At 39.8% G+C, this 25,943-nt stretch overlaps 2 protein-coding genes across 6 annotated transcripts in view; one reads left to right on the forward strand and one right to left on the reverse strand.

Annotated features, from left to right (window-relative positions):
- Positions 1 to 1,529: 1,529 nt before the first annotated feature.
- Positions 1,530 to 8,757, reverse strand: RPS24 (ribosomal protein S24). 4 transcript variants are annotated; one of them, XM_027649541.1, is made up of 8 exons: positions 8,689 to 8,757; positions 6,785 to 6,850; positions 5,985 to 6,194; positions 5,402 to 5,512; positions 5,281 to 5,283; positions 4,539 to 4,555; positions 2,462 to 2,497; positions 1,530 to 1,624 (listed from the first exon to the last, which is right to left on the reverse strand). In XM_027649541.1, exons 1-6 carry the CDS (start codon positions 8,689 to 8,691, stop codon positions 4,550 to 4,552), a joined length of 399 nt encoding a protein of 132 aa, XP_027505342.1. In that variant the 5' UTR covers positions 8,692 to 8,757; the 3' UTR covers positions 1,530 to 1,624; positions 2,462 to 2,497; positions 4,539 to 4,549. The 4 variants fall into 4 exon arrangements, with proteins under 4 accessions (XP_027505342.1, XP_027505344.1, XP_027505345.1 ...); XM_027649543.1 differs by lacking the exon at positions 5,281 to 5,283; XM_027649544.1 differs by lacking the exon at positions 4,539 to 4,555.
- A 767-nt stretch (positions 8,758 to 9,524) lies between these two features.
- Positions 9,525 to 25,943, forward strand: part of POLR3A (RNA polymerase III subunit A) — a 36,279-nt gene continuing 19,860 nt past the window's right edge. For both annotated transcript variants that reach the window (XM_027649506.1, XM_027649507.1), the window contains exons 1-17: positions 9,525 to 9,641; positions 10,434 to 10,569; positions 11,113 to 11,250; positions 11,786 to 11,957; positions 13,123 to 13,277; positions 14,247 to 14,486; positions 15,406 to 15,568; positions 15,764 to 15,900; positions 16,470 to 16,573; positions 17,276 to 17,417; positions 17,869 to 18,009; positions 19,149 to 19,218; positions 19,902 to 20,029; positions 21,467 to 21,605; positions 23,570 to 23,734; positions 24,007 to 24,179; positions 25,364 to 25,475. In XM_027649506.1, coding sequence (XP_027505307.1) covers positions 9,598 to 9,641; positions 10,434 to 10,569; positions 11,113 to 11,250; positions 11,786 to 11,957; positions 13,123 to 13,277; positions 14,247 to 14,486; positions 15,406 to 15,568; positions 15,764 to 15,900; positions 16,470 to 16,573; positions 17,276 to 17,417; positions 17,869 to 18,009; positions 19,149 to 19,218; positions 19,902 to 20,029; positions 21,467 to 21,605; positions 23,570 to 23,734; positions 24,007 to 24,179; positions 25,364 to 25,475 — 2,359 coding nt within the window. In that variant the 5' untranslated portion in view covers positions 9,525 to 9,597. The remainder of the gene's footprint in view (positions 9,642 to 10,433; positions 10,570 to 11,112; positions 11,251 to 11,785; positions 11,958 to 13,122; positions 13,278 to 14,246; positions 14,487 to 15,405; positions 15,569 to 15,763; positions 15,901 to 16,469; positions 16,574 to 17,275; positions 17,418 to 17,868; positions 18,010 to 19,148; positions 19,219 to 19,901; positions 20,030 to 21,466; positions 21,606 to 23,569; positions 23,735 to 24,006; positions 24,180 to 25,363; positions 25,476 to 25,943) is intronic.

Here is a 25,943-nt window from a genome sequence, read left to right on the forward strand (position 1 = left end):
GAGACTTTCACTGCTGGCACCAGGGGGCAGCCCCTCCACAACAGGTGGTCCCCACACCCCCACTCACAGACCAGGTTTCCCATAGCAGTCTCAGAAGTCTCATTCCAGAAGGTCACTTATTCATGGTATAGTAACACACAAAAAGCTCCAACTGGGACATCTGAGGAGAGACTCCAAACTAAGGAACTCCTGGGCTTTTACCCCTTCACAGTCTAAGCACGTGACTCCTCGACTCCTGCCGCCCTGAGTGTCTTTGTGCCCCTCAGAGGTTTGGCAGTTCACTGGCCTCTTGTCTCAGGTTCCCAGCAAGAGCTCATCCTGCAGCTCCCACTGCTGCTGCACACCGAGCTACTTGCACTGAACATACATTCAGAACATACCATTAGGAAGAACATCCAATAGGTGCTTATCTTTGAAGCCCTGCCTGACAAGAGCCTTTTAACTTCCACAGGACCTTAGAATCAAATCCATTTTAGAATCGACCAGCATGTTTTGCCACCCCCTTAGTCTAATATCACTAGTTCACCTGTGGCTTTAAGAAATTGGAGAGCCCTTTCACCAGACCAACTGCCTATTACTCCCAGTTACTAACATCAATAAAGGCAAAAAAACTACAGCATGAGGTACAGAGAGTTTATGGTACAGCCAATAGTGTGATGCTGCTGAATACAGACAACAGTAACAGTAACCCCACTAGTTCAACGCTCAGATTGAAGGTACTAGAAAAGGCATTAAGTGCTTCATCTATACTGAGCAGATCTTGCACAATATCCCCTTTCAACCACTTTAACAACTCTTACCTATGGTACTGTTGGTTTCCTCCCCCAAACAGTAAAAATGCCTTTCCTGCATTACAATGTGCTGCCTAAGTACAATGGTAGTACAATTCAAAAATACTGTACTTAGATAACAAAATCAGAACCATAATCAGCAGAGCTGCTACAGCTGCAGTCTCAGTCCTATTTAGAGTATAAAACTTGTATTTTGTTTGCTCCTCAAAACATCTGCACCAGAATGCCCTCGCTTCCATCTTAAATGGCCCCTTTAACACTACCAGATGAAAAATTAGGGGTGTACTACACAGCTGGCAGGCCAGAGACAGACCCCACAGCCTGTCCTGGCAACTTGGGAACAAAAGACAAATCATGCCCAACTCCTTTCCTACCAAAAATCATAACTGTGGAAGCAGGTAGCTCTGAGTATCTCTGTGTACATGTTTTGTTCTCCCTTACGCTGTATTCTACAGGTCTATAGAAATCAGGCAGCCAAACAAGAACATCTTAAAAGGACTTTCCAAATCACAGTTTGAACAATAGATGACAAAAGCCTGTCTATATCCATGAAATAACACTGCCTGCTTGGAATTAGTTCATACTACTACCTGTAGAAAGCATTTCAAATTTATACTCAAAACAAGAGGTGTTTAATTATGAAAAGATTTTAATATAGTGCAAACAATGCACCTATGCTGAATTTCTCAAACTTTACAAAAAGTAGCTTTCAAATCAAAACTATAGGACAAATCAGCATTTTATTGACACAGTTTATTTGATGTTAAAGTCAGATGAACAGGTTCTGCTTTCCAGAATAATTCCTTCTGTACTTCTTCATAGAAGGATGCAGACTGTAAAGGAAAAAAATACATTACTACCACAACATTAAAACAATTTTTGCACTCATACATTTATAAAGCCTGAAAAACTGGTTCCCAAACAAGTCAGGTGAACCACACTCCTCTTCTTTTAAGAGCATAAAGTTCAAAATTTCACAGCACTGTCATGGGAATAAATCAGAGCCTAGATTGCGGCATCTCTCTAGAAGAGCTCCACAAGCTACAAGTGCTTTGACACCTTTCTGTTTAAGACACTGGACATGCTGTATCAGCTCCCAGACAGACCATTTGTAATAAACCCACTTTTTTTCTGAACACTTACTGAACACAGCACTTAGGTTTCTGCAACAGAAATACAGGGACTTATCTGTGAGAGTATCACGCTTGTTTATAAGGAATTTACTTGAAATAAGTGTAAGAAAACAACAGAAATCTGTTCTGAAAATAGTTATCATACTACTTTAATCTATTTAAGACAATAAAAACCAAGGTCTACTATCCTCTCTTTAGCATACCTGCAAGTGAAAAATGTAAGCCTTGCTTACAGTTAGACTAAATAATCAGCAGCTTTAGGAATAGCAAATGTGAACTGCCCAATTTCTTATTTCAGTCTTTACACTAATCAGGTATTTCATGTAAGTCGAAGTCACATAAGCTATCAATTCAGTAGTAATTGATAGCAGTAATTTACAAAAGAAATTTGTAAATATTCTTTCCTAGTCTTAAACTCTTGCATTTGGTTCTACATCTGCACAAGTACCACAGTCTTTGCAAAAATCAATGTTAGACCAACGTCATCATAATGACTGGACTGCTGAATTACACTTACAAAGCATTCTTGAGTCATACCTGTGATCCATTTTCCATCTGAGGAATGTTCAATTACTGAAAAAGAGAAAGCATTAATTAATAATAAGAATATTTTTATCTAAGTTCTACTACTGTAGAAGATGGAGCCTTGAAGATTTTTACTGACACTCACAATATGCTTTTTTCAATAACCACATGGAAATGTGCTAGGAAAACTTCAGAATTTTGACTACTGTAGAGACTGAAGACTTAAATTTCACACGTTCTCTCAAACTCAAAAGGAGGCCTAACAACAGTTGTTCAGAGCTTAACTAATATTCAGAATACAATTGCATGTTCAATTATGCCTACAGGCTACAACAGCTTAAAGTGCCTATCCATCCACACTTCTGTTTGATAGCTTTTTTTTTAGAAAAGCCTCACATGTCAAGGGCTGTCACAGGTACAGCTGTGACATTAAAAGGGAGGCTGGGCTTTTTTTTTTTACATTTCAGTACTGCATGGTATATGGTCACTGCTCTGAAAGCAAAGACTAGGTGAAGGACATCCACATATACTTGTTGCAAATTTTTAGCAAGCTCAGCAAAGTCTAGAGGTACAGTTACATTAAATAACACACAGCACTTTAAAATACTTCTCTTGAAACTGCAGGGAAAACAAAATGGGAATTCTAATGGGGTGTGAGGGAAGTACCAAAGAAAACAACCAGACACTGGCACAGTTACATATGACCTTAAGTTCAAAAAAAATTATTCAAGTATGATTCACCATTTCAGTCATTTTCATGACTAGATGGTACATAACTTTTAGAATAATATACACTTGCCTGAAGATTTTTCAGAATCAAGTGCTACACATTTCTGAGATAAACAGTTCTCACAGACTGTATAGGTGGACTCAAAAACATATTCCAGGACTCCTAGTAAAAATTCCTCTGCATAGCTGTGATAAAGGATGAAGAACCATGCCACATCATTACCTTTAAACATGCATTTTGCAAGATAAATTTTAAAGACACCAATGTATTTTACATTTTTCTATAATGCAGCACAAAACTCTTATCAAGCAAGTTTTCCAGAATGCACACAAAATAATTTATCCTAAGTGAGGACACAAAGATTAACAAAGGTGGTAAACAAGTAACATCTAACCCATGCATACTTATCAACTGAATGATAATTTAAAAAGATATCAAAATACTAATGAAAACCACAGTTTACCTACTACTAAGATTGCATGCTGGTTTGAGAAGCACTTGATACAGAAGTCACGTCTTCTACATAATTACCACAGAACATGATCCTGACCCTAAAATTTGTGAAGTGCTGATATGCTTTAAGAGGATTTCTCTGGACAGCTTTAGTAATTCAAGTGACAAAAGGGTGTATGTTATGTGTTACTACTATACCAAATGCTATTTTTGTGCCATAAACAATTGTAGGACTTCATGATTAAAACAGCATTAAAGGAGAAAGGAAGAAGGCTCAAAACCTATGTAGTAGAATAGTTCCCTCATCTAGTAATTGTCAGTAACACTGGTCCATTTCCATCCAGTGATAGAAAGAATTTGACTTCCACACTAACAAAAAAATTTAATTTCACTGAAATTTCCAATTTCGCTTTAATTTGTGTCTTAGCTTGGAATACTACAGGGCAATAGTTAAATATAGTTTAAGGCAGACAACTGTGCCTTTTTTATTTCCAAACAACATCTCAAATGCACTAAGGTGTGATGTGACTCAGCTTTCATGTACACAGCTACTTACACACAGCAGTCAAGTTACACATGCAATTGCACTGTACTACTTTGAATCAGATCCTGGGGTGTTCTGAACCAATGCCTCAAACTAGAACATTGAGTTCCTTGGTTTTCTTCTCACTGAGTTCCTTATTTTTAAGCTGATTCACTGGTTTCAAAAGTCTTGTTTGTAACTGGCCAAATTTTATTTCTAATTCACATGGAACAAAGTTCATTATGTTATTATTTAACCCTCACGAGACAGATCTAAGTGTAAATCAAACATGCATGCAAGGCAGTACAGTGCTTTAATTGAAAGGATGGACACATTTCAGTGATGTATAATACAGTCACCACATCCATGCTCATTTCCAGTACCTGTAGATACTTCATTTCTGATGGAGAATTCCAAGAAAGTAGAAAAAAAAGCAAAAGTGAAGATTACTAAAGTACAAGATGTCAAGGCATTTTCTCAACTACAGAACTAAGCATCGAAACCCACTACTCTCTCTCCCCTTACTAAAACACCTGAAGAAAACCCACTTGGCTGCACAGCTTACTCTGCATTTGTCAAAGGACAAAACACCACAAAGGAAGATGACTGGCTTCCCACTCAGGCTATTCCTCAGTTGTGGTTTTGTTTCACGACAGAGGAACTCTGCCTCCCTCCTAGCTGCTGGTATCAAGTTCCAGCCTCAGCCCAGCAATCTCCCACCAGAAGAAGACTCTACTATCTTCAGAATCAGTCACTTAAACCCAGGATAAAACAGGCATTCTACTTATTTCTATTTACTCTCAGTCATCATTGCCTACAATATCCTTAACAAACTCACCTTGATAAATAACACCATAAGTAACAGTAACTTGGTGGAGTAATCATTAGGTACTTAGGCAGTCTAAGTAACAAGTGTTAAGATGATCTAATGTGTGTACTGCGAGACTGAGTTATGTGATTAGAGCAATACTGTTAGATTTAGGAAAGTGTAACTTTAGTTCAAGTGAGACCTGGGAAACAGCAATTTAAGAAGCATTCTTTCATGTTGTATCAGCTAAGCTTGCAGCAGTGAGGAGCAAAACTAAGCTACAGAGCTGATGACAAGCTATACAACACACAGATTACCTTCTGTTATCCAGTAGAACAGGTGAAAAAATGGAAGAAAAACAGCGTTATTCTGTTGTAGACTCTAATCAACATTCCAAAGGCAAATGCTCACTCTAGCTTAAACATATTCTCATCCTACCTTCTTGCCAGCACCAACATTTGCCTTGGCTGTGCCCCTGACTTTCTTCATTCTGTTCTTACGCTCCTTTCGCTGCTTCCTGGAAGTCTTCTTCTTTTCATACAAGCCATGCTATTAAAAAAGTTAAAATAGCATTTGATATTGTTTCTCTGTTACCAACTCTCAATTTTATTTTTATTACTTCTGAACTCTTCAAATACAGTTTAAATTTGAAATATTAACTAAACAGCAAGTTCATCAACTAATAAATGATTCAATACAGACCATAAACACTTAAGTAGCATATGCATCAGCCCCATCTCTTATGCTTCTTCCAAACCTTTAAAAGTGATTTATTATCTAGTATTGCTAAACATCTCTGGTAACAGGCTTTGCCTTTCCAATTCTCCTGTAATGCAAACTAAGAAAAACTCAGCCTCTTCTGCAAGTGCAGAGGCTAACCTATGTTATTTTAAGATGTCTCATATGACTGAGTACACCACCAGTACTTTTACAAAACTTGGGGTTTTACACATGCAAATACTGAGTAATTAAACACTTTAACCTACCCTAACTGCTTCCAAGATACTAGAAGACAACATACCCTGGCAAGCCTGTGCTTTGGTTCATTTTTCTTTGCATAGTCCAAGGAATCATAGATCATGCCAAAACCGGTTGTCTTGCCACCACCAAAGTGAGTTCTGAAGCCAAAGACGAAAATTACATCAGGGGTCGTCTTGTACATTTTTGCCAGCTTTTCCCTGATTTCTGTTTTGGGGACTGTGGCCTTCCCAGGATGAAGCACATCAATCACCTAAGAAAGAATTTTGACAAGTTGTATAAGAGATCAATATCCAGTACAACAGCCAGGCGCTACAGTCCCACCATGAACTTAAACACTTAAAGTAACCCACCCTAGCAGCACAAAGTATTATTCAATTTGATATAAAAGCAGTCAAAAGTTTCCTGCTTCACAGTCATTCAGATTTGAAATCACCTTTAGGATCATTTAATCCAACAGTAAATCCAACACTGTCAAGTCTCTCAATGGTACTAAGCCATGTCCTCTAGTGCCAAATCTACATGTCTTTTTAATATCTCCAGGGATGACGACTTAACCCCTTCCCTGGGCAGCCTGTTCCAATGCCTAATAATCCTTTTGGTGTAGAATTTTTCCCCAGTATCCAATCTAAACCTCCCCTGGTGCAACTTCAAACGACAGAAGAGTTTGCTACCTCACCATCAGTATTTACATTCAGCATACATCAACACATCTAAAGCCATAAGCTTTTACAATAAGAACTTTGGAGATTTCAAGGGCCTCGTACTGATAGTGGCTAAAAACCACCTGCAGCCCTGAATTAACAGACAAATAATTAAAGGCAAATTCCTGTATTCTTTTACCATCTGCTTGCGCTGCAGCAGCCTGTTTGTCATGAACTTCCTGGTTCTGATGGTCACTGTGTCATTCTGCAAGAGAAAACAAAACAATAGCTACACATACAACTGAAATTTAATAAATATGTAAATAATGCACACTACAGCAACAGTCAGGAGCCTCAGACACTGACAGTGAACTCATGACCTAAATAGAACGGTCTTGGGCTACAGAAAACACCTGTAAGGACAGTGAAAAACTGACAAACTCATCCCCAGTTTTCAAATATCACAGCAACACACACACACTTTCACCATTCCGAGAAGGTTAAACAGCTTTTAGTGAAACACACAGATTAGGGCCCAAGCATTGGAACAACGTAACAGAAGTTTCCTTAGGAAGTTCAAATGTTACAACCTCTGTGCTGTCCCACCCTTAATGGGAAGGAGCACAGAAGACTCCTAGATATTTGTGGCTGAAAGGAATGACAAAGGTCACAGGATCCACGAAAGCTTACTAAGTTCTATTAGCAAATTCCACGTTTAGCATGGAAATGGGTATGTTAGACCTTGACCTCCCAGTGTAAAGACAGTGTCAAGTGGGTTTTGGATAAAGGGATACGCCGAAAGGGAAGAGAGAGAGAACAGAATGGGAGAAAGGGATCACCAATCCTGGCTCCAGCTTCCTGGGTAACCTTTTATAGATAAGTTTCTCCCCTTCTATGTCACTTAGTTATCATGTACAGTCCATTCTTCTGGACCTTTCTGGAAATAGGTGGGAGGACTCTGATTCCCCCCAACAGTCCATGCCCATTTCTTGGCCTCATTCCTTCACTTGCACTGTGCTCTGTTCATGTCCAGGAACCAGAATAAGAATGCCTGTTCCTGGAAAAGTGCTGCCCTACCTCCATGCAGCCCCTCTCCCCAGCCACAGCACTCCTTGCCTGTCATTACCAACACTCAGTTGGCTCCGCTGCCACCCAGCTGTTGGTGCTGGAGACGCACATGAGCCCACTCAGCTTTTAGGCTTCTACAGCTTCTTAATTGTTACAGAATGGGTCAGGGAGGGAGGAACTACAGAGGGTCATCTGGCCTTGCTCAGCACAGGGCTGGGTCCAGACAGTTCTTGAGTATCTCCAGTGAGGGAGAATCCACACCTTCTCTGAGCAACCTGTTCCAGCTGCTCACACAGTAAAGAAGTTCTTCCTCGTGTCAGGTGGAACTTCCTGTGCAGTACTTTCTGCCCGTTGCCTCTTGTCCTATTGCTCAGCACCACCGTGCAGAGCCTGGATCCATCCTCTTGGCACGCTCCCTTCAGATACTGACAGACATTGAGGAGGGCCCCTCGAAGGCTCCTCTTCCCGAGGCTGAAATGGCCCAGCTCCCTCAGTCTGTCCTCATAAAAGAGATGCTGCAGACCCTTTTTTCTTGCCCTTCACTGGATCTGCTGCAGGAGCTCCATGTCTCTGTTGAATTTAGGTAGTCACATCTGGAACACTCCAGATGGGGCCTCTCCAGGGCTGCGCAGAGGAGCAGGATCACCTCCCTCGATCTACCGCCAATACTCTTCTTAACGCAACGTACACATTTCTCTAAAAAAACCCCGCACGCGTCTGTTCCCGTAACGCCTTCAGACATGGGCACCCATAAGAGACACTCTGACCTACGGCAGCTCCCCGATAGCTCCCGAGCAGCAGCCCAGCGTTACGGCGCTATCAGAGCCCGGGGCCGCACCCGGCCCGCGCCCCGCAGCTACCAGCGGGCACAGATACTCGGCAGCCCGGCCGCCGGAGCGCCGGCTCGGTGCGCGCCATACCCGCGCGGGCGGGTGCGGGTGGGTCAGCCCGCCGGGGCGCGGCGGTTCAGGGGCGCGGCGGGGCCGGGATGGCAGCAGCGCGGAGCGGATGGCGGGGAAAGGATCCCGCACTCACCATGGCGGCGACGGCGGCGGCGGCGACACGGCGGGGAAAGGGCCGGCACCGCCCCCCGGCCAATCATAAGGCAGCTCGGGGGCCTTCCCACGAGGCGGGGCCGGGCGTGGGGGTGTCTATTTCAATGCCGGGCGTGGTGGGGAGGGTGCTTTCTGTGTGCCTGAGGGACCTTGGGGCGTCGGGTCCCGCAGGAACGGCGGGACGAACTCGGCCTGCTCTGGCTTGGCTTGGCTGAGTCCAGTCCAGTTCAGTTTAGTTTTCCTGCTATGTGCTGGCGCTGCCGCGGCTCTGGCTTCGCCTCTGTGCAGCCTGTCCTGGGGCTGCTGCTGGAGCGCCACGCACAAAGTCACGGGCTGACCCAGAGCCGTGGACTGAGCGTGGCTGTGGAGCTGTTTAAGGCTGAGGGAGCAAGAACTGTTCAGCCTCGAGAAGAGGCGACTGAGAGGAGACCTCACCCATTTGTATAAATATCTAAAGGGGGGGTGTAAGGGGATGGACCAGGCTCTTCTTGGTGGTGCTGAGCAATAGGACAAGAGACAACGGGCAGAAACTGCTGCACAGGAAGTTCCCCCTGAGCACGAGGAGCAACTTCTTTACTGTGCAGTGACCGTGCACCGGAACCTCATCTCCAGTGAGGGTGTGGAGTCTCCCTCACTGGAGATGTCCCAGGCTGGACACAACCCTGTGCCACGTGCGAGGATTGACCGTTCCTGAAGGGCGGGGCGGTGTGACCCGGTGGCCCCACTGTGATTCTCCCAATCCAGCCCATCCCGTGCCCGCTCCCGGAGCCCCGAGCGCGGCGGGTCCCGCTGGGGCCGCCAGGGGGCGCTGCGCGCGGAGGCCGCGCCGCCCGGCCCGCCCGGCGCGTGCAGCCCCGTGGGCCCGGCGGGTCCCGGCGCCGCCGCCGCGATGGTGAAGGAGCAGTTCAGAGAGACCGACGTGGCCAAGAAAATGTGAGTGGGGCCCCTGCGGTGCTCCGGGGGCTGAGGCGGGGAGCGGCAGGATTCCCGAGGCGGGGCGGAACCACTGGAGCTGGGGAGAGGTTCGGTGCGGGGTGGGGGGGCTGATGGCGCGGCGGCTCCGCCCGCAGAAGCGCTGGCACGGGCTGGGCTATGCCTGTGCCCAGGTCTGGGGGTGCTCAGGAATATAAACCACCAGCTCACCGCGAAGTAGCTGTGTTCTTTATAGTTATCTGAAAAGATCCTGTTTCAGCACTGCTGTGAATCAATTTAACCAGCTTTGCGTTGCTTTCGAGTACTTTGGGGTCCGCAGAAGGGCAGCGGGGCTGGTGAAGGCTCTGGAGCACAGGTCCTGTGAGGAGCGGCGGAGGGAGCTGGGCGTGTTTAGGATGGAGAAAAGGAGGCTCAAGGGGGCCCTAATTATTCCACAACTACCTGAAAGGAGGGTGCAGCCAGGTGGGGGTCGGTCTCTTCTTCCAGGCAACGATGGATAGGACAAGAGGACGCAGTCTCAAGCTGCACCAGGAGAGGTTTAGGTTGGTCATCACGAAGAATTTCTGCACCGAGAGTGTGGTTAGACATTTAAGGGCAGATTGGAAGTGGCACTTAGAACCGTGGTCTAGCTGACAGGGTGGTGTTCAGTCATAGTTTGGACTCGATGATCTCAGGGGTCTTTTCCAAACTAATTGATTCTGTGATGCTTAGGGAGGTGTGTGCTTGTCGTTAGAAGTGTTTTTGCATGCGTGTATGTGTGCCTATACATACATGTGGAATTTTCCGTCCTAGAAGCCACATCTGCTTTGGCATGAAATCTCCAGAAGAGATGCGTCAGCAAGCTCACATTCAAGTGGTCAGCAAAAACTTGTATAGTCAGGACAACCATCATTCTCCACTGCAGTATGGAGTGCTGGACCATCGCATGGTGAGAACCATTTGTTTTTCCCAGACTCTCTTTGTGGAACTACTGAAGTGGTTAAAAGAAGTTGGAGTCACTGAAATGTACTGCTTATCCAAAATACACAAAAATGAGTCTTTACCTGAATTTCACAGACATTTAGCTGTAGTGGCAACTACTTTATTCATGCTTTTGGGGGGTTCAGGAAGGCATTCTTTTGAGGCAGGAGGTAAGTTCTTTCTGCCAAGTTGTTGGGAGACCCAGAGACATCCCTCAACATCATGCCATATCAACAGGAACAGAATGCCATAATGTAGATTAATGGGCTGTGGATTACTTTCAAGAGCTGTGTAAGTCCATGTTATTGGTGTCAGTAGGGGCTGTGCATAAAAACCCATTTTTCTTAAGGGTCGCAGTGAATATAATGCTACTGACCTGCTTCTGATGCTGGGGAAAAGGAGTGGGTCTGCTTTTAGGATACCTGACTAACTTAAAAACTGCTGTATTTTGTATCTACTCAATTACAGCAATTTTTTCTTTCTTTACATGTGCATTCTCTTTCTCCCAAAGGGAACCAGTGAAAAAGACCGTCCCTGTGAAACCTGTGGAAAAAGTCTGGCTGATTGTTTAGGACATTATGGGTACATTGACTTAGAGCTGCCGTGTTTTCATGTTGGATACTTCAAAGCTGTGATAGGCATCTTACAGGTAAACATGATTATGATTTGTTGTCAGTTTTTAGTCTAGAAAAAGGAAAAATTGAGGAAAGATGACGTCTGAAAGTTAATTGAGAAGGCCAAAATAAGGTTGCATTATTAATTTATCTATACGTTTTCTTTTGCAAAATAAATGTATTTCAATACCAGTCTTACTGATGTAAATACATCCATTTTGTTTTATGCGACCTTAGACTGATAAGTTTAATCCATTATTTTTCTGTTGTTTCAGTTAAATATATGCAGTACAACTTGCCTTTAAGGACATCCCAGTAAATCAAAGCTCTCTTTGCTATATATGGATATTTAAGGTCCTGCAGAGCTTAGATAAGGATTTTCCTCAATTACTGTAACTTCTTTTTCTCCTGGGCTTTTTAATGTATATTGCAATGTGTAAATTGGTCTTTCACTAAGGTAAGTAGTATCACATTCAAAAAACTGCATTCTATTGAAGAACTTAAGGTATAGATCAAGAGGTTACATCTCTGAATGTTAGACAACTGTGTTTCTATGTGTTTACATTGAAGATGATCTGCAAAACCTGTTGCCGTATCATGCTGTCGGTGGAAGAAAAAAAGCAGTTTTTGGATTACCTGAAGCGACCCGGCCTTACATACCTTCAGAAGAGAGGGCTAAAAAAGAAAGTGTCTGAGAAGTGCCGAAAGAAAAACACTTGTCCTTACTGTGGGGCTTTTAATGGTGAGTGTTGGCATTAGCAGTTTGTGAAGCTGTCCCCTGTGATGGTTTTTACCTCGACAGCTGTGATAGGGTCCAAATCTTGAATGTACTTGTTTGTTGCACAGCTAGTGGGTGTTCTCTCTGGCCTTTATTAAGAAATAGGTAATTTTATTTCTAGTGCCAGGCACATGCTTGTTCATGTCTCATTTGTGTGGATATAGACATTCACCTAGTTGCTTGTATTGTTTCATGGAAGTAACCAATATTTGATACTTGAATAATGGCAAAAAAACCTGTTTAGCGTGTTTCTAAAAATACTGGGAGCTGTTGGCAGTGATTAATACCTGAACATAAAAACATGGGTGGACTTTGTAATTTTGAGTGAACATCATTTTTTGTCATGGTATTAAATTGTCCTTCTTAAGATTATTCCTTCTTCAGGGCAGAGTATCTTCATAAAGTTTCACATCGATTTTCAAAATATGTCTTATTTTTTTTCACCTACACTGATCACATGTTACTGCTGTTTAAGGATTTGAGGTGTTACAGATTGATAGTAGATAGTTAATCCATAACTTAAAACTTCACAATTTTAACTCATGAAAATTGTGGGTTGTTTGTTGTAATGTTCAACAACCTGAATAAATGGAGAACTACTTCATCATGAGTGCCATATGTACATCTAGGGGACATAAACAGTAGGCATTTACAAAATTACATGTTAGGGTGGAATATTTCAGTTAAAAAAATGAGCATTTTTTCTAGTTTGTGAAAGTTTCATGAATGTTACCTGTATGACATGAAAGTATTTATTAGATATTTCTGATAATTCACTTCCAAAATTACTTCAGAAGATAGTGGTATGATGCATAAATGTAACATCTTAGTCCTGTTGTTTAGTGTTGGAAATTCTACTTTAAAAAAATACCTACTGTGAATGAGATGAAACTGAATTGAAAACTGTGGACTAAACCATCTGCTTTCAGCTTCAGATGCAACATCATGATGTAGACACACCAAGCCATCCATACAAGAAAGTATGACTTGGTTGTCCTCGTATTTTGTGAGTTCAGATAGCTGATTAATAAAGCTAATAAAGTTTTATTTTGCTCTTGTGTTTACCAAAGGTTGAACTAGTTTGGAACTGTACTTGTTTTAAGTTTTGGTGTTGTTTTGTTGCTTGCAGGGACTGTGAAGAAGTGTGGTTTATTGAAAATAATACATGAAAAGTACAAGACAAATAAGAAAGTCGTAGATCCAATAGTATCTACTTTTCTGCAGTCCTTTGAAACTGCTATTGAACATAACAAAGAAGTAGAACCCTTACTGGGAAGAGCTCAGGTGACTTTTATTATTACTTAAATTTTCTGCTAGTTTTTGTGCATGACATGAAACTCCTCAAGGGTTTTCAATGTATGAGCTAAGGACTTATGGTAGTCCAAGAATTCTGTATATCAAAAGACACATGAAGAATGTTTGTATCTATTAAAATAACGTTAGCTTCCCTAAAATGAGAAAATTAGTTTACTGGTATGTTCTGATACATCACTTTCTCCCTGTAAAGAATGGGGGTCTTTTTGGTGTGTTAGGCTTCCATAAGCTAGAAAAGGAAGAATAAGCACAGAAGAAAAACAAGTTTGCACATACAGGTAGATTTACTGTAACTCCTATATAATTCCAATATACAGATACTTTTTTTCTTCAGAAGACCTTAATGTTGAGAAGGAGGGAGGAAACTTTTATTTACTAACTTTCTGTTTCATGAAGCTTTGCACTGTATGCAGTTTTGTTTCCTTCTGCTCTCTGCAAGCTGGGAAGATCTCCAGGTACATCTTTGAATAGAAAAAGCAGTGAATATCTGGAGTTTCTTATACTACAGCAGTAGCTGTTCTAAGAAGAAAGAAACTAAGTTTTGGAAAAGAGTCTAGAAAGTACTGTAATTTATTCGAGTTTCTGCGAATAAAATGAATACAATGTACTGTAAGCTCATGTTAGGATGTTAACTGCTTTGTCTACTAGCTATGAAATACCCTCTGTTAATTCTTGAGAAAAGATAATAATATGATGACAAGTAAACACTAATACATAGGAAAAGAAAAGTGAGGAAAGAATATAGCAAGTTAACATTTGAGATGCTAAAAGCATTGGTTCAGGATAAATAAACCAAAACGTGGGTTTATTTGCATGAATCATTCTCTATTTGCCTTTGAAAAAGACTTTCTTTTTGAACATTAGTAGATAAGGGGAGGAGGGAAGCATTGAAACTTGTTATGATGCCTTCTTCTCCCCATTTTCCAACGGATTTTGTAGGAAAACTTGAATCCTTTGGTAGTGTTGAACCTCTTTAGAAGAATCCCAGCAGAAGACATTCCTCTACTTCTAATGAATCCAGAAGCAGGGAAACCTTCAGATTTGATCCTCACACGACTCTTGGTGCCTCCGCTGTGTATCAGACCCTCTGTGGTGAGTGACTTGAAGTCGGGCACCAATGAAGACGACTTGACAATGAAGCTGACCGAGATCATTTTCCTCAATGATGTAATAAAAAAGGTGAGCTATCCTTCAAGCTCTGAAACTGTTGCCATTGAAAAGATTTGGATAGAACTGAATGCAGCAAATGGGTTTACTGCTTACAATCTGCTACTGTATTTCTATGTTGTTGGGGATTTTATTGAAAGAAATAAGAAAAGCTTGCTCCAGATGGAGCTGGCTGACTGGCTGCTTGCAGTTTAGGACCTGCTGAAGATCTGCTGAGATTCTTATGGGAAATGTTTTGTTGTTTCAGCTCTGGTCTGTAAACTTCTTTTTTCCCTCTCCCTCCTATGACACTTTTCAAGTGGTCACTTACAATGAAAATATTGCACCTATTACTTTGTGCTTTTTTTTTTTCTTTTTTGTCCTTGTAGACTTTCCTCTTTTTTTTATTACATCTTTGTCCTTTCTTTGTTTCATCATCTGTTCTTAAGAAGTCAGGTTTCATTTAGCATGGTAATCAAATTGAGACTAGAAGTAAATATGACAATTTATCAGTTGTTTAGAAGAGCACTTCTATCAAACTAATACTTTTTATGCTTTTCAAAACTGGTCTTTTGTCAAGCAAACAAAATCAGTTGAGTACTGACTCTCCCCTGATTGACAAATTATGAAATACTGGTGATTTTCCTGACTGTTAAGTTATATTACCTTAACTTAGGTGGATTGGGAAGAATATAATTTAAACAAATCCCTAGTTTTGTCCAAAGCCCATGTTAGTAAAAAGAAATTCCTCTTTGGGTTCTCATGTGACTGGCCCTATGCTATAGCAGTATGCACACTGTAATAAAGTTACCTTGCCTTTTTCATTCCAATGTATGGAAGTGTCATAGTGTTATTTGCAAAAGAACAGTTCTACTTATAACAGAAAAATACTTCGCTAGTTTAATATGTGTTGTTATATTTATTTTCTGAACTGGATGACTATTTTGTTTAGCACAGGATATCAGGAGCCAAAACACAGATGATTATGGAAGACTGGGATTTTCTTCAACTGCAGTGTGCCCTGTACATTAATAGTGAGCTCTCAGGAATTCCTCTCAACATGGCACCTAAGAAATGGACCAGAGGTTTTGTTCAGAGGCTTAAGGGAAAGCAAGGTATGTCTACAAAGTTGGGTTTAATTTTTTTTTTTTTTTTGAGCTGCAAATATTTGCTCTTATCAGGTGTATCTCTGCCACTGTTGTGTTACACTTCCATGCTGTACCTTAAAGGATGTTCTAATATGGTGCTTAACAGATAACATTTTGAAAACAATTTTTAATAAAAGAGTTTTAACGTTTTTATTTTGTTAGGTCGTTTTAGAGGCAATCTGTCTGGAAAGCGAGTGGATTTTTCTGGCAGAACGGTCATTTCACCTGATCCTAACTTAAGAATAGATGAAGTAGCAGTGCCTATTCATGTTGCTAAAATACTGACCTTTCCTGAAAAGGTAAGTAGTATAGAACCAAAACTCAAAACTCTTCCTATGCTTTTTTTTTTTTTTCTCTTCTTGAAACCAGACCTCAGTGTCGTTTCCTTTTAGCCTTTCTATAGAAGGGAGTGAATGTGTTGCATTATGTTTGAAAGGTCATTCAGTGGTGCTTTGCCAGTTTTGTTGCTGTTGGCAAATGAAGGCTTTAGCACTGGACATGGCAAGTGCTGAGAAGGCATATGGTGTAAGGTGTGACCTATCTGGAGGGAAGAGTTTTGCTTCATATTTTTTGAACTCCTACATAGCTTCATGTGTTTGTTGGTGTATCTACCTAAGGAGCAGTTGGGTATTTTTATATCTAGGTTTATCACCCAGATTTTTAATTTAATTTAACTCTGATATTGTGCTCGAAGATTGGCTTATGTTTTCCTCCTCTATTCCCTCCTGCCAATTCCCTTCAGCATCTTGAGGCTGTGACAGGAGTTTGTCTGTTGAGCCTAAAATTTGAAAATGCAAAAACCACCAATAAAAACAAGAGATGCTGAAACATGTTTCGTTTGTTTCTGATTGAAGTCTTTATGCAACAGGTGAACAAAGCAAATATTAATTTTATGAGGAAACTTGTTTGTAATGGTCCTGATGTTCATCCTGGAGCCAACTTCATACAGCAAAGGCACACCCAAATGAAAAGGTATCAAGCTTTTCTGTAATGATTCACTTTTTATTTCTCCTCATCAACTTTTTCTTACTGCTGCGTGAAAACAAGTTATATCTAAAGGAATTAAAATTTATTTTTAGAATCCTTCATTATAGGCAGTAGCAAAAGAATTGTCATTATGTCCTCAGGTTTAGTGTAATATTTATTTCTAAATGATCTGTTACATTTAATCTGAAGTGCACATACTGATGACAATGAACTGCAATTAGATGGGTATTTTATTGTGACTGAGACTTAGTTGAAATAGAGGGTGTAGTACAGACATAAATGAAAATGGGCAGTTATGGGCAAGTTGTACTGCCTGTTTTCATATGAGAGCTAGTCTGCAGTCAGTTTATAGGTAGTAAAAAGGGATAATATATGATAAAACTTCCTATACTCTCTGATACAATTGAAACAAATTCTGTTTTTATAGATTGACTTTTTTCTTACTTTCTGGTCTAATTACTGTAGCTTTGTTAACTGATGTCAGAATACATTCATTACTTTAAATTGCAGCAGGACTGATGGTTAATGATTCAATCCGCACCAATTTTGCCTTCTACTTATTGTAATACAAATGCTCCAACATCTAATGAAAAAGCTTGCATTATTGACACAGAATTATTTTTTCAGTTGTCTTTACATCTACTGCTTGTATTTCTTCTGACTCTGTTATTATATGTTGCTATTAAGATTTTTGAAATATGGGAACCGAGAAAAGATGGCCCAGGAGCTGAAGTTTGGTGATATTGTGGAGCGGCACCTTATAGATGGTGACATAGTCCTGTTCAACCGACAGCCCTCTCTTCACAAGCTGAGCATCATGGCTCACATTGTAAGTGCACACAGTCTAACACAGACGTGGGGCATCCCTGGATATTGGGTGGTTTACCTTAGGTGGTGCTTCTGTCTTACATGAGCACAAATAAACAGCATCTTCTAAAGCAGTATATGGGAACTAGCATGAGTGCAGTGCAGCTGTGCCTTTGCATGGGAACTGATGTGTACTGGGATAGCTGTCTTCTGCCAGTAGCCATAATTGACTTCAGTATCTGTTCTGATGTGAGCATTTCATTTTTGTAGTTGATGTGATCTCTACACAGCATATTGTCTTTCTGTGCTTTGTATAAATTCTTCATAATGACAACTATTAGCTATGTTTCTATAATACAGTAAGCACTATTTCTGTCAGTTCCTGCTTGAGTTAAATCCTTTAATCAGGAATTTTCATCTTTCATCTGTGCTTGACTGAATGTGCATCACTTTTTTTTTCCCCCTTTTTCCAGGCTAGAGTAAAACCTCATAGGACATTCAGATTCAATGAATGTGTTTGCACACCATACAATGCAGACTTTGATGGAGATGAGATGAACCTTCACCTTCCTCAGACAGAAGAAGCAAAAGCAGAAGCACTTGTTTTAATGGGGGTAGGTTGATAATGTTTGGGGAGGGATTTTGTTAGTGACAGATTGGCTGAGCCCTGTATTTCTTAACTTGCACATGAAATCTGAAATATTATCTAGATTACTGGATGTGGATAATTTTTAACTTTGAAGCTGCCTGAAAACTCTGCAAAAGGGAATTCAGAATAAATTAGGACTGTTAATGGTAGCCTAATAGACTTAAATTTAATATCTGTGGAAAATCCTGTGGTTTTAAGTAAGCAGATATCATTAGTACGTTTCTGCCTGACTGTCCTTAGGGATTGCTACCCAACTAGGGTGGCTCTGTTACCAACAGATATTTGCTTTCTGGTCTGATAGCATGCATGTTAAATCTAAGATGGACAGACCAGCTGGAAATGTGGCAGCAATACTGGACTTATACTGGAGAAGGCAACTTACCAGAGAAGGCAGGAGGCTCTTAGGGCAGGGTCAAAAAGGGAGAAGGGGGGGTAGATAAATAGGGGTCCCATGGTTGCAAGCTCTGATCTGTGGTGTGAAAGTAGAGCCAGCAGTATCAAGCTGAGGATTTTCCAGTACATTGCTCCTTTAGGGTGACTAAATGACACTGCTACTTCAGATGTACCCTTGGCTGCAGCATGTATGGGCTCCCTGAACTACCTCATGAGCTTAAAAAGAAAACCCTCAGCCCCCACGTGTGTGATTGAGGTCTCTGTGGGTGTGTGTTCCCTGGTGGATAGGTGGGGGGTGGGAGTGATGAACTGGAGCAGTGGACCACACAACTTGGAATATTCCAGTAGCTCCCCATAGTAAGGGTAACCTCTTTTCTCCCTTCCCAGGTTCTCAAAGCTAGCTTGTCTTGCCTTCCCTTCCCTGTCCCTACCAAAACACATCAAGTTGATTGCAACTTCTGTTTTGGAAACAGAATACCTAATTTCCAGTAACTATTTTCAGACTATTCCTTAACTGTCAGTAGATGTGCATGGACTGCAGTGAACTGAAACTTGTTTTACTTGTCTATCTTCTTGAAGAAAGCTGTACTTTGATTTAGAATAAGCTTTGACCATTTTTGCTAAAATAAATACCTTAAATGGTAAAGTTCTGTTTTGAATAGCAAATGGAATATAAGTGTCTTCAAATGCATGTTTTTTTGTATCATATAGACTAAAGCAAACTTGGTAACACCAAGAAATGGAGAACCTCTTATTGCTGCTATTCAGGATTTTCTCACAGGTATGTATATAAGCTTATATCAGAGGTGTGATATTTAACAGTTTTTCCTTCAGGATCACTTCCCTCCTTTCTGGAATTTTTCTATATTAATTAAAAAATTTCTTCTTTCACAAGTCAAAGTGACATTATGAAATAAAGCCATTGTTTGCCTGAAATATAGTGATGTCCTCAGACTGATTTCTTATACTGCCTACCTTTGTGGCTGCCATTATTATTACCTTTGCATAGGTTTTGCAGTGTTTTTCTGCAAATGAATATTTGGGATCTTTGTCTGCATTAGGTTGATAGCATAAACTGTTCGTGATTATGGTAGAGGAGTTGATTTCATTCATTAAAAATTTGTTTTAACCTACAGTAAGTACCAATGTCCTAAATGCTTTGGGAAATGTCCAATGGACATCAGGAAGAAAGTGTACAAAAATAAATCCCATTCATTGATGGGATAGACTCTGAGAGAGAGAGAGGATAGATTACAGAAATGCACTCTTTCTCATTTTTAGAAATTTGATGGGGTGCAATTTAAAAAAAATCTGGAAAGTATTTACAACCAAGGCTGTCTAAACTATTGTGATTTTGCACAAGTAGCTAACTAGTATTAGAATGAAGTAATTGACACTGAATATGCAATAGTTTTTAAATTTAATCTTAATTTACTCTGTCATAATCCTTTTTTTACATTCCAGGTGCCTATCTTCTTACATTAAAAGATACCTTTTTTGATCGAGCCAAAGCCTGTCAAATTATTGCTTCTATCCTGGTTGGCAAGGATGAAAAGATTAAAGTTCGCCTTCCACCCCCAGCAATTCTGAAGGTGTGTCAAAGTATTTTTGTCATTTAACTAAGACTTTCTCTGTTGTGTGTACTTGACCTATGGTGATGTTCTCAGCAGAGACAGTTCTTGTTCTCTGACATGAGTTTTGTATGAGATTTTGTATTTGTCTAGTGTAAAGTGCAAGGATCAGAATTTGGGGTCAAAGCTGTGCAGAACTGGTTTGTGGGTTCCTGACACTGACTGCTGTCAGCCTTACATGGTGCTGTCCAGATGCAGGATTCCTTCAGGGTTCAAACATGGCTTTGCTGCTGTCCTGCTGCTGTGACACAGAGCTCCTGGCTGTTTGTGACCAGCAGAAAATACATTGTTCTTAGTGACCTCACTGTTACTGACTGTGCAGAGTAATATGGGGCTGAGTGCAGAAACTGTGTTATTCCTTGGGTCCTGAAATTCTCAATAGTTCAAGGTTTAGGAGATAGTAAACCTGGGAAAGAGTATGCTTTAGCTGTGTTTAAGGTTAAAGAGGATGAGTGCTGTGTAATTTGTTTGCTTGCAGGGTGTGTGTTTTTTCCTTGGTTACATCATCTACACTAAACATTTATGAAGGGCAGAGTATTTGTGTATTTTTTACAAACTTTGAAGAGAGTTTTAGTATCGTTTATTAGATTATGGTATGTTAAGGCTTCATTCACATACATTTGAGGGTGTTTGATTAATTTGGTATTTAAGGCAAATAGTATTGTCTGGAGAGAGTTAGTACATTTTAAAATTTGTTAAATACTAAATGTTGGTGTATACATTTTTATATCCTTTATTTAATTTCAAAATATTGAGTTAAATATTAGGGGAATTCAGGAAGTGGAATTGAAATACCAGTGAATAATACAACTTAAAGCAAGATCAGGGAATTTATGGGCAGTATCTAATATGAATTTTATGAATTTATATCAACTTTTGCTAATAACCAAGAACAGTGATTCTTTGACTACTTCTGTCACTCCAAATTAATAATTTTATTGCTAGCTGTGACAGTTGCTTACATCTAACCCCAACTGAGGGGAGTACATAATTATATGAATCTTCAAACTCTTAAAATTTTATATCAAAGGCACTATATAAAGAAGGAATTGTAAATGTTGCAGCCTCTTCGAGAAATTAAATGACAGCAGCAACATCTTTTTTTTTTCTTTTCTAATCAGAAAGGGAAACATAAGAGGGAGCAAAAAAGCATGTTTCTCTAAATGCAAGCACATAACTGATGTAAAGGATAACCATCCTGCACTCAGGGATTTTTAAACTATAAAAGTGCATAATACTTCTCTATTCAAAGGAATGCTACTGTGCACTTCTACGAGTATGGTTTCTATAGAAAGGTTCTGTATATAAAGCAGTTTTACTATTACATTCTTGCTTACTGTTTGACTGTAGTTATAGCATCAACTTGTAACCTAATTCTTCTCTTTCTGTTTCTTTAAGCCTGTAACACTCTGGACAGGAAAACAGGTTTTCAGCCTCATTCTCAAACCCAGTGATGATTGTCCTGTAAAAGCCAATCTACGAACGAAGGGCAAACAGTACTGTGGCAAAGGGGAGGACCTGTGTTACAATGATTCTTGTGAGTGACACTTCTGAAGCTGTGTTTTGAAAGTCTTCAAAGAAATTGTACTCTTGTTGAGTTCACTGTAGGAGTTAAAGTGGTACTTCACATAAGTATTCTTGAAATGAAAAATAGAATTATGCAGTTGTTCTCAAAAGTTGAAGTTATGCTGAACACCAAAGAAAAGATTTTGGGTGTTTTCTTAAACTAAAATGTCTTCTGGCTGATGCTGGGCTTGTCGTGATGCTAACTTAGTATTTGAACTGAGAGAAAGAGAAAAGCTAAGCAGCTTAGGAAAGGGTTGTGCAGAGGGCAAATGGAAAAATTTGATATCTTAAGTGGGGGCAGTAATACAGAGATTAGGAGACAAACACTGAAAGGAGTTAGGATACATAGGGAAGATAGGAATCCCTAGGATATCAAGCCATCTGTGTCCTTCCAGTTAGGGAAGTCAGAGTGGCAGATGGAATGCAAAGGACCACTGTTGAAGAGGCTGTAGGAGATAAGCAAGACTTTGCTTCTAATTAATTTAACATGCATGTGGTAACTGTTGGAAAGGAACATGAGCAGGCAGGATTAGGCTGGCTCCTTGCTGCTCAAGAAGTGTGAGAAGAGGAACCATTGATTTATAGTAATTCTTTTATGCACTGTTGATGTGAGAAAGAACTTCCCAGTTAGCACTCAGATCCACTCTACAGCAGACTGAGTGATTTCTGTAGAAGATAGAACCACTCTATGGCTGTGAAGTTTATTATAAATGTGGTGGGACTATTTTTGTCAACCTCTAAATACTACGAGATGAAAGGCCACAAAGCAATTCTCCTCACACTTGTGTGAACATAAGCCATCTTCTTTGCTCCACAGTGTATTCATTCTAGGAAGTCTGGGAAGAATTTCCATTTTCTGAGTTTGACAGGAGCACATAATGTGGAAAACCTTTGGATTTTGTTGTTGACTGTGTTCAGTTCTCTGAAAAAAATTCATTTCTGAAGTCATACTAATTCTCTTCAGAAAGTACTCTGCAAATTCTCAAAAAACACCAGAACTCCTAGTATCATGTTTTGATTTTATATAATAAGAGTTAGAGCCCTGACTTGTGGTTCAAGAAGATGATTACCTTAATTTACATTGACGATATTGAGCATGGAGTACAGTGTGCAAACATCTACTATGTTCTGCATAAAATGATTTAAATTGGATCCATCTACATACGCCACTCCTTTGAAAGATTTATAATGAAGTTGGTGATGAATATATATTGTGCTGCTATCAGAAAATAAGTTTAAAGTTAATGTACGCAAGATACTTTTTAATTGGTTCAAGACTAAATCTTAAAGAAAGATTCAGTGCCTGAAATGGAAGGTTCCTAAAGAAGGAAGAAGGAATAATCTAAGAGAGGCATCGTGTACAGGCATAAGGGCAAGGCAGATGGGTTGTTATGGTTCTCTTGTAATTAAAGAAATTTAGGAGTCTACCGTGTCTTTGAACTTCAGGCCAAGCCTCCAGAGGTGATTTGGTTGAACTGAATATCAAAATCTTCAAATAAGAGAACTGTAACTTTGTGAAGTTTTTTCGCTCTACTTTATAAATACATAAGTTGCATTGGTTTATTATGATTGAGGACTTTATTTCTGGATGGATAAAATTGATTGAAGACATTATTTAGATTAAGGAAGCAAAGTTTATTTTTAGATTTCTACCAAAAACTTACTCACAATGTTTCTCACAGATCTTTAATTGGATACAGTTGCCTTTCTAAGGAGGAAGGAAAATAAGTTTTAACTTTCTTTGGTAAGATCAGGTTGTAGGCTGTTTGCCTTGCAACATTTAATTGTGCATTTCTACAGATACATTAAATATATCTTTGGTTTTTTTTCTTCTAAGAATGGAGCTTTTTTCTTAAATTCTCTCTGTAAGTGATTACTAGTGATTAGTTCATGTTTTAGAAAACTGGTGAATTCTTTTTGCCTTTTTATTTCTAGATGTCACAATTCAAAACAGTGAGTTAATGAGTGGCAGTATGGACAAAGGAACATTGGGTTCAGGATCCAAGAACAACATTTTCTACATCTTGCTGAGAGACTGGGGACAGGTAGAAGCTGCAGATGCCATGTCACGTCTAGCCAGACTTGCTCCAGTCTATCTCTGTAAGTACATTACCTTGTAAAATAGTACTTCAGTGCAGAAATAGAGTGCAAGCAAGCAAGATTTTTGCTTCAAATGTGAAATACTGTGCTTAAAAAAAAATAAGCCAGTTGTGAAGCTGGCAGATGGGGAAACAAACGGTTGTGCATATGCTTGTGACGGTCACATGATGGGAGGCAAAAATAAAAGTTCCCAATGATGATAATATTCTGGTTTTCATTTGTTTTCACTATGTGAGATGAAGCTATCAATTTATTTTTTTTTTTAATAATAGCTAATCGTGGCTTTTCAATTGGAATTGGTGATGTAACCCCTGGTCAGGGCCTGCTAAAAGCTAAGTATGAGCTCCTGAATGCTGGCTACAAGAAATGTGATGAGTATATTGAAGCTCTGAACACTGGCAAGCTACAGCAGCAGCCTGGTTGTACTGCAGAAGAGACACTAGAGGTAAAATTTTTGGTTTAAATCTCTACACATTTAGATTAGAGACTTCACAATGTACATGAATATCTTTGTGAAGTCTTCTGAAAGAAGACAGCTAAAGTTGTCTTCTGAAACCTAAAAATACAAGCAAATGCATTTCCTAGGCATGCAACTTGAGCTGACTCTATAGAGACTTAACATTGTTTGTATGCATCTAAAAATGTTAGCTAACCATTTAACAACTGAGATCTTCCCTCCTTTCAAGAAGTACTGGGCTGATACACTAGAATAAAATGGCATAGGTAGTTGAAATGGAGTTGATTACATTTATCAAGATTTACATTTATCAAGTACAGTAACAGTAAAGAAAGTGATACAAGAAGCAAGACATTTCTTTGGTTGTAGATCTCATGCAAGTATTATCTTGTTCCTTATTGGGGTGAAAGTTAAGTGGTCTTTGGTTATGCTGGATTGTTTTCTTTTTTCTGTAGAAATTTTGATGAAGAGCAATGAATGTTGCCCAAAAGGTTACTGACTTGGTCAGGTCAGCTGAAGAACACTTTTCATTGTACTTCATGGTTTTATATATTTATCTTGGATGACTAATGTCTACTTTTTACCTTTAAAAAAAGTAGAAAGGAAAAAAAGAAAAAAAACAAACACCACCACCCCCCAACCAGAGAATGCCACCCTATGATGAAGTACTGCCAGAGTTACCCAGTTTGAAGTGAAATTCTGGCTTAAAGAAACATCTTGCAGTCCTTTCCTCTCCTCCTTTTTTTGGACACCTGTGTATGTCCTAGAATGTTTTTTTGGATACAGTTATGTTTGTAACTGTAGTTGGAGAGACCAGCATTGTACTCTCTGAGTACAGTCCAAAAATACATTATTTTTGTGGTAATCTTTCATGTAGTGCAGTGTGTCTTAGAGCTTAGTGCAGTGCTTAATTTAGCTTAAGTTTGTGCTGCTGGTAAGAGAGGATCATGTTCCTGGATATTCTTGTCTTGTCCCAACAAAGAAATTTTGTGCAGCAAACTGGAAGTTATGCAACTTAAAATTTAAACTTGTTTTACCCAAAGCAATGACTGGGTTTCTTGATTGTATTTTGAATTGAATTTGACTACTGAGGGTGTTGCTGGGAGTGACAGAGTACTGTTTGTGTATGTGTTTTTTAACAAATGCTGAACCTCTGAAATATTTGATTTCAGGCCTTAATCCTTAAAGAACTCTCTGTCATCAGAGATCATGCTGGCAGCGCCTGTCTCAGAGAACTGGACAAGAGCAACAGTCCCCTTATCATGGCTCTCTGTGGTTCTAAAGGTAGGGATAGCTGAACTTAGCATGTAGGTTGCTCACTCCATCACTCTTGTGAAAACTACTGATTCCACCTTTTTAGCTTGTTTGATACTGTCAGTTGTGCAGGCTCATGTTGTATCTATTTTAAGTGACTCAGTAAGTACAGGTTGGGTATAATTAATTAAAATCAAGCTGATGTTCTACTTTTTGTGTCTTTAAATTTTTAGTACAAGTTAAAAAACATCTTATTGGAACTTTGGATGTTGTTAAGACTCTAATTCATCAGTAAAAAATTTTCAGTTGCATTTCTACCGCAAGTTTTTATATCACATACAAAAATCAACTGTAAATTATATATTCAGAATTGGAATTAATATTTCCCAGAATCATGGAATTTTTTTGAAGGGACATTAAAGAACATCTAATTCCTGTCCCCCTACCATGAGGGGTGTCAATAGAGCAGAATGGGATATCCACAACTTTGGAGCAACC

The sequence above is a fragment of the Corapipo altera genome, unplaced genomic scaffold (assembly GCF_003945725.1).
Source record: "Corapipo altera isolate COAL_440 unplaced genomic scaffold, ASM394572v1 53, whole genome shotgun sequence".
Taxonomy (NCBI): domain Eukaryota; kingdom Metazoa; phylum Chordata; class Aves; order Passeriformes; family Pipridae; genus Corapipo; species Corapipo altera.

Coding starts and splice junctions, on each gene's coding strand:
- RPS24 (XM_027649541.1), bottom strand. Junction 6,195..6,784: donor TGCTGCAGCGCAAGCAGATG/GTAAAAGAATAC, acceptor ATTCTTTCTTAG/GTGATTGATGTGCTTCATCC. Junction 5,513..5,984: donor CAAAGCACAGGCTTGCCAGG/GTATGTTGTCTT, acceptor CTTTTTTAATAG/CATGGCTTGTATGAAAAGAA.